Source organism: Onychostoma macrolepis, chromosome 02, assembly GCF_012432095.1.
Source record: "Onychostoma macrolepis isolate SWU-2019 chromosome 02, ASM1243209v1, whole genome shotgun sequence".
Lineage (NCBI taxonomy): Eukaryota > Metazoa > Chordata > Actinopteri > Cypriniformes > Cyprinidae > Onychostoma > Onychostoma macrolepis.
Genome location: NC_081156.1, coordinates 577 through 8,212, shown reverse-complemented (window position 1 = coordinate 8,212; position 7,636 = coordinate 577). Strand labels below are relative to the sequence as shown.

The 7,636-nt window shown below is 34.1% G+C and overlaps 1 protein-coding gene and 2 long non-coding RNA genes across 3 annotated transcripts; 2 read left to right on the top strand and 1 right to left on the bottom strand.

The window, feature by feature from the left end:
* Positions 1-1,172: 1,172 nt before the first annotated feature.
* On the bottom strand, positions 1,173-4,832 carry LOC131521391 (uncharacterized). The gene is made up of 6 exons (XM_058746059.1): positions 4,248-4,832; positions 3,689-3,787; positions 3,556-3,605; positions 3,133-3,207; positions 2,968-3,042; positions 1,173-1,709 (listed from the first exon to the last, which is right to left on the bottom strand). Exons 2-6 carry the CDS (start codon positions 3,765-3,767, stop codon positions 1,173-1,175), a joined length of 816 nt encoding a protein of 271 aa, XP_058602042.1. The 5' UTR covers positions 3,768-3,787; positions 4,248-4,832.
* Positions 4,833-5,874: 1,042 nt separating this feature from the next.
* On the top strand, positions 5,875-6,657 carry LOC131531407 (uncharacterized). Its single transcript, XR_009268684.1, has 4 exons — positions 5,875-5,940; positions 6,023-6,165; positions 6,316-6,532; positions 6,616-6,657. It is a non-coding gene; the product is annotated as an uncharacterized LOC131531407 (long non-coding RNA).
* Positions 6,658-6,674: 17 nt separating this feature from the next.
* Positions 6,675-7,378, top strand: LOC131531404 (uncharacterized). The gene is made up of 3 exons (XR_009268675.1): positions 6,675-6,707; positions 6,867-6,922; positions 7,026-7,378. It is a non-coding gene; the product is annotated as an uncharacterized LOC131531404 (long non-coding RNA).
* Positions 7,379-7,636: the final 258 nt, after the last annotated feature.

Here is a 7,636-nt window from a genome sequence, read left to right as displayed (position 1 = left end):
CAGTAGATAAAAGTCGCGGGATACTTTGAAAAAGAGAAAAGCTATTGGCTATTTGTTCTGAAACTGCCTGGGTGCCATGGAAGAGCTTTTGTAAGTTACCATTGTGGCTTTCAAAAATAAATGCACTTTGGCACCATAGTGGACCCCAGTTTCGTACTGACTGTGCTGCATGCTGTAAAATGTGCACATTAAAACTAACATGACATTTGCCATACAATCTCTCAAATCGGCTCACAAAAGTTTTTAACAGGTTTTCTGCTACATCTATGTCATGAGAACACATGTCATCTTTTAATAGACAGTATGTTGCTTGGACAAGGAGTAGTAGGTGCTCTATGTAATCACATGATAAAATGCCACTCAAGCATGGAAGACTGTAAAACAAAAGAAAATTCCTGTACTCTGAGGCCTTCCAATATTTGCGCAACCTCACAGAGCGTGGAGGTCTTGTAATATTAACTGGTGGCTTGATTTCAAGTAGTCGCTTGTCAATGTTGATTATTTCTCTTCCCAAATACCATCTCTCTCCATGATATTTTGAGTCAAACCATAAAGTTGTTAATTGCCGACTGACACCCAGCAAAATGCCATGCATGTAGTCATAAGCAAATCCCAGAATTATATTGAAAAATGTTAAAAGCATTAAAGGGATGGCCCTTTGACTCCCTTAACACATGTGCCTGTTTCGACTGCTGTTTTAGCATCATCAAAATGCTGGCTGTGGGTGCGTGGTCTTGCATCTCTTGTTTGCGACACATACACCCTAGTGAAACCATTTCCTTTAGCAACTATTTCTCCCTTCTGATAACACCAGTTGCATCCATATTCACCATTAAATTGCTTAGTGTTTTGGACAGAGCAGCGAGCAACCGAATCACATACACAGACAAGATTGAACACATACATCTGTGTACTTTGTCCTCTGTGCTGCACTGTTAGACCTTCCTGCTCTAACTGAACGCACTCATCAACAAATGACTGCAAAAAGGAATTCATTTTAGGTTTAGAAGCACCAAACCACAAACCAGCCAGGAGCACATGCCTACTTCTCATATCTGGGGGAAGTTCATTAATTACTACTTGGATTGGCCAAATGTGAAAAGGAGAGGACTTAAAAATAGGGACACCATCAACATTCCATGTAAGTGAAAGGTTGAATTGATTTGAATCATTCAGGGACCTACTGATTTATACATTTCACCATCAAATATGTCTTGAACACTGTCTGGACTGCTTTTGACTCTGGTCCACTTGTAATTCAGTGCTGCTGTAAATGTAGAATCTGACATTTTGTCTTCCAATTGTTTTCTTATGGACAATTTCATGAAAACGTCACCAGATTTAATAAGAGAGTTCTTATCCCCTGGTTCAAAACCACATGAATCACAATTTGCTGGGATTTCATTACCAAAGTATTGATGACATGTGGGGCAGATGTACACTATTTCAAATGAATTATAATCAAATTCCTTCAAGAACGTGTAAAGACTATTTGGTGCTCCGTTGGTTCCTTCTGGGCAATGTAGATTAATTAGGTCTAATAAGTCACCAAGAGCGGATTTTGTTGTGGTGTGCCTAAGAGCATAGCATAAAATTGCCAGTTGTGATTCTTCATTACTAATCTTAGCAGTGGGATAGATCTTGTCTTGTGTTGTTTTGGGGTTCTCTCCATCATAATTCTGTGTGTTGTCATATGCTTCAGCATCCATCTGAAAGGAACACAAAATTGTTTCTATTTAAACATGATACCTTATTCTGTACATGTACACTATAGCCTTCAATAGTATAGCTCAAATATAATCTAACACCACAGGCTGCATCCTAATTTGCCTACATATACTATGCCCTAAAAGTGCACTACCAGACAAAAGTTTTGGAATTTCAATGTTTTTGTTTTTTTAAAGAAGTCGCTTCTGCTCACCAAGCCTGCATTTATTTGATTCAAAGTACAACAAAAAAGTTTGAAATATTTTTTACTATTTAAAATTAAACTGTTTTCTATTTGAATATATTTTAAGATGCAATGTACTCCTGTGATTTCAAAGCTGAAATTTTAGCATCATTACATGATCCTTCATAAATCATATTATAATATCATATTATTCTGTTTTGCTGCTCAATTTAGTATTATTATTATTATTATTATTATTGTAGTTGTTATTGTTGTTGAAAACAGCTGAGTAGATTTTTCAGGTTTCTTCAATAAATTGAAAGTTCAGAAGAACAGCATTTATATGAAATATAAATCTTTGTAACATTATAAATGTCTTTACCCCCAAAAAGCTTTTGAAGTATGTATAATCTCTTTTTCAGATAAATGCTGATTTTTGGATCTTTCAGTTCATCAAATAATCCTGATAAAAATGTACTCAACTGTTTTAAATATTGAAATAATAATAATAATACATGTTTATTAATAAATTCAGTTGAACAGCAAATCAGCATATTAGGATGATTTCTGAAGGATCATGTAACACTGAAGACTGGAGTAATGATGCTGAAAATTTAGATTTGCACACAGGAATAAATTACATCTTAAAATATATTGCATTGTCACTTAAAATAGAAAAATATTTCACAACATTACTGCTTTTTCTATATTTTGGATCAAATAAATGCAGGCTTGGTGAGCAGAAGAGAATCTTACTGTCCAAAAACTTTTGACTGGTAGTCTGTTATGGAAAAGTATATACATTTTAGTACAAAATACAGCTCTTCAGATCTCTCTCTTTTTTTTTCAAATGAATGAATGAGTCAAAATGATTTTCACTGGTAATCAACATCACAGAAGCTGTTCATAGACCTTACATTGTATTTGTCCCATTGAAGTCAAACCAGTGCAGTGCACTATACTGACATAGCAAAGACAATATATTAAATGAATCTGGCACATTTAAATGAAAGCAAACAAAGATACAGATAGCCCACATTAGTAGGAATAACTGAAATATTGTAATAGCAACCTACTGTGGTATGATATGATTCTGTGTCAGTCTCATAGCATGGGGAACTGTTTTCATCTTCACTGTTAGATGTGTCATCCTTGTAATCAGAAACATGGAAAAGTAGTCAACAGATAGCCCACATTACAATACAGTATATAGAAGAACAGCTGAAATTACAACAACCTACTGAGGTATGATGTGGTGCTGTTTCGGTCTTATAGCATGAGGAACTGTTCTCATCTTCACTGTTAGATGTGTCATCCTTGTAATCAGAAACACATACAAATGTGACTTTGTTGCTCAAATTAAAAAATAATAATTTATGCGGTGATCATTTTAGTCATGATATACTGTATTACAGGGCTCTTCAAATCTGATCCTGGACAGCTATTGCCCTGCAGAGTTTAGCTCCAACCCTGATCAAACTTATCTACCTGTGATTTAGTGATCCTGAAGACCTTGATTAGCTTGCTCAGGTGTGTTTTGGAGCTAAACCCTGCAGTGCAGTGACCCTTCAGGACCAGATTTGAATAGCCCTACTGTATCATAATAGTAATGTAACATCTTATAATGGTATGAGACATAAGCTGCATTTAAACTTTGTACTTACTTGACGAACTGGATCTTGCAACCATGCTTTATATTGCTTTTTCCTAAAACCTTAAAGCAACAGAAAAGAATCCTCAGTTCCATCTCAAATCAGTAATAAAATAAAATACAATCCAATGTCCACAAGCCAGTACCTTTATGGCAATCACTCCATCTTCTTTTAGTGCTACTTGGAATTGTACTCTTGCTTTGCAAGTACAACTTATACTCCATTGTCTTTATAGAGTTACTGACTGCAAGGTAAAAATACAGTGCAAAATTAAGACACTGCATCGGATCGAAAAGTAACAAAGATAAGAAATACAAAGTTAAGACTTTAGGGTTACTATAATGATTCTTATGATCTTGATTTAAAGGTGTATGCTAACTTACATTAGGTTGGTATATAAAGTAATGTGTTTGCACAGTAGGCTAAGTAATGTGTTTTTCTTACTTTATAAACCAGGCATGAAATGTGTCACTTTTAAAATGAAGAATCCAATAAGAGTCTGAATTTCAATAGTGTTAATCTGGTTTTAACAAAAACCATAATTACTGTAGCACAACCTCGGTTAATGTGTGGTTGCCATAGCAACCATGTTTTCTTGCTTATTTGTTTTGAATGGTAATGTAACAGTAAAAATAGGCTATAACACCTTTAAATATAGATATTTTCATTAAAATAAAAGATAAATAAATAAGCGTTGTACTTACAGTAAAAAGTCAGTTGTGTTGCTGGTCTTAAAGCGCAGTTACTTTGTCGCTACATTTCCGTTATTTTGTTGCTCGCGCACACACTCGAGGAAACGCGTCATACGCTGTGAATTCCGGAGCAGCTGCGCCGTCTACTGGTGAATCGGGTAAGTAAAACTTAATTTTTCATTAATTAAAATACTTGAAAGTAAAAAAGACACCTTAGAACAATGGTGTAGTGAACACAACGATAAAATGCTGACAAACCACAAGATTTCTTAACACAGTTAACTAAGTGTAATATGTTACCATGGAAACATATAGCAACAATGAAGTTAAAACGGTTTTGAGTTGCTATTGAAATGATTAAATCTCTTTGAATATCTATCTATCTATCTATCTATCTATCTATCTATCTGTTTTAAATTGTAGTCCTTTTTTTCCATTATAGACAAAATGTGGGCATTAATTGAATGGACAGAAATTGAAGCCTCTCTGGACATTGTAAAGAGAAAAGACATTCTTCAATCTGTAGTTCATGAGGGGGATGTTGTTGATGTAAAGTATGAAGATGAAAGCTCTCCTGCACTTATTCTCAAGATGAATGGTGAGATTGGTGAATGAGTGAATGCATGCATATTTAAAAAAAAAAAATTCTGGTTGAACTATTCATTTGAAATAATGAATTTCCTTTCCTGTACAGAAAATAAGGACAAGCTACTGAAGCGTCTAAATCGGATGGAGTCAGAGCGAAGGCAAAAAGAGGAGTGCAAGCTGCCTGAAAAGAGAGCAATAAAAAGGAAAATAATATTCAGTCCAGAAAACACCCCATCATCAAGTCCAGATCAAGAGATTTAAAAAAGTAAAAAAGTAAAATCTAACTTCCTGATAAATTATATCAACATTGTTTAATGCGGTCTTCGTTTTGAGATATACATTCATGGTCTTTGGGGTCTCTAGAGACAAAATTGAATTTTGTAACAAAATAATAGTTAAAAAAAAAAATCCTGTTTATTAATGTTTTTACTCCAGTTTTTACTCCAGTTTTCGGAGCATTTATGATATTTTTTAAATTTATATAAATCTCATACAGTCTATGAGTTTCTGCAATTTGTGAGTGGCACATTTATTTTGCAAGCCAAAATTTTCCAAAACATATTTATTTATTAATTTATATAAATAAATAAAAATATCATAAATCCTCAGAAAACTGCACAAATGAGTAAAAACATTAATAAACAGGAAATTTGCATTTTTAAAAAAAAAACTATTATTTTGTAACAAAATTCAATTTTGTCTCTAGAGACCCCAAAGACCATGAGTGTTACTTTTTTTTTTTTCACACTAACATAAAATCAAGATATCATTCCAATTTTTTTTTTATTATTTGTAGATCTAGAAAGTGTTGACCATTTTACAAAGTCTCATGACATTTGGACAAAGAGAACATTTTTAAAAATTGTAGCAATGCCATTTATGGTCAAAAACACCTCAAGACCGTATAAGAGTTAAGTGACAATGCATGTCTTTTGTTGTTCTGTGACTTTAATTTTGTCTCTCAACTTAGGTGGAAAAAACACAAAATGACACACTGTTGCTAAAAAATAGAAGAAAAAACAAAGAAAATTACACATTAAATGACCTGAGAATGAAATAAAGGCCTTGAGAGCAGAGAATCAGCAACTAAAGGCCCTGAACTTTAAACTGCAAAATGGTAGGCTATTGATATACATGGTTATAGATTTTTTTGCTATATGAATGAATGAGTTCATTTAAACATTGCTTTTTTTATTTAGAGATTATTAACAGATTTGCGGAGTTGCTGCCAAACAGAAGTGCAAACAAGCATGCTGTGCAAACCTCCCTAACAAGTGCAGCTTGCAGCGCTGCCCTTCAACCAGCCAACTCTTCACATCTTAGCTCTTCTGGACTGGACCATGTGAGAATACTATTTTTTATTTTATTTTTTTCACACCATATAATAAGTCTATTATTTGTGTGTGAGATTTAGGAAAGCATAAGGATTTTGTAAAACGCAGATTACAAAAATGTGGCCAATTCAATTTATTATTTAATGTGTATTGCACAGGTTGAAATCCACAAAAAACTAAACATGGCAAAGGATACATTCCAAGCATGTGGTAGAGGGGGCACATCATGGTCAGCCATGATTAAGGATTTAGCCGTGGCTGTTTTTGGAAGGAGCATGTTAGCTACCCACAGCCTTTCTGGAAAAATTGGAAATGCCAACAAGGAATCACAAGCCAAGCCCCCTCTGGACCCCACAAAAGTGGAACTTATTATAGGTATAAAGGTGTTAAAGGTTTTAAGTATATATGCTCTCATAACAAATATCTGACACTGAACTTTATATACATTTCTCTTTCAGACACTGTTTCGAAGAAATTTCCAGAAACTCCACGAAAGTTTCTTCGGCTGCTTTACGGAAAAATTGAATGATGAACATAAACTCCTTAGCAGGTTTTACTTTCTAATATATTTGTAATATTTTAAGTGTTATTCATTAAATATTTTGTTTCACATGTCAACTAATCTGAAAGATAATCATTTACAGTTCTTATAATTACAGTACCTTATATTTCAGTATTTATATATGTAGTGTATACTCATATTTCTCAGGCATCATAAGAAGGACACTGTTACGCTGCAACACTGAGTGGTGAAGCACATAAGAGGTGAGGGCAAATTCACTGTTACATATGCATGTAATTATATTTATGCATATTTTATTAACTTATTAAAAGTTAAGGCAAAAATGTTTCTCTCTTTTTTTTCCAGAGTCCAGAGTTATTGGTTTCTGAAGAATGATGGGCCACGTTCTGTTCAGAGTGTTCATTTTCGTCACACTTATCTCATTTTATCTTTAAGCTCTTTTGACTAATAAATAATTCACAATTAACATTTTCTGAAGTCTTTTTTTATTTTTTGGTGATATTTAAATTTGAGACACAACATTGCTTTTAAAAAGTGTGTTGTTATACAGGAGGTTCTGAATATCCCTTCAGCAATCCAACATGATGAATATACATAATAGTTCATTAGGATTTCTGCAGATGTCCTATAGGAATTGAACACTAATGCAAATTAGATTTCCTGTAGGTTTCCTGCAGGAGTCCTGCATGTTTCCTGTAGGTTTCCTGCATGTTTCCTGCAGGAAGTCCTGCATGTTTCCTGTAGGTTTCTGTAGGATTCCTGCAGGAGTCCTACAGGAAAATGGTCACGAAAATCCTGTGGGATCCTGTAGGAATGTGCAGGTATGTGGTGTGTAGATTCCTGCAGGATTTTTTTGTAAGGGTAGAGTACAGTAGGCTGAGGAAATCACAACGGTCATCTGATACAAATTACAACCGTCATCGCATATATATAGTTTACGGTCACGTGACATTCAT

Coding starts and splice junctions, on each gene's coding strand:
- LOC131521391 (XM_058746059.1), bottom strand. CDS start 3,767: ATGGAGTATAAGTTGTACTTGCAAAGCAAGAGTACAATTCCAAGTAGC. Junction 3,606..3,688: donor ATGGAGTGATTGCCATAAAG/GTACTGGCTTGT, acceptor TGTTGCTTTAAG/GTTTTAGGAAAAAGCAATAT. Junction 3,208..3,555: donor TGCAAGATCCAGTTCGTCAA/GTAAGTACAAAG, acceptor TCTGATTACAAG/GATGACACATCTAACAGTGA.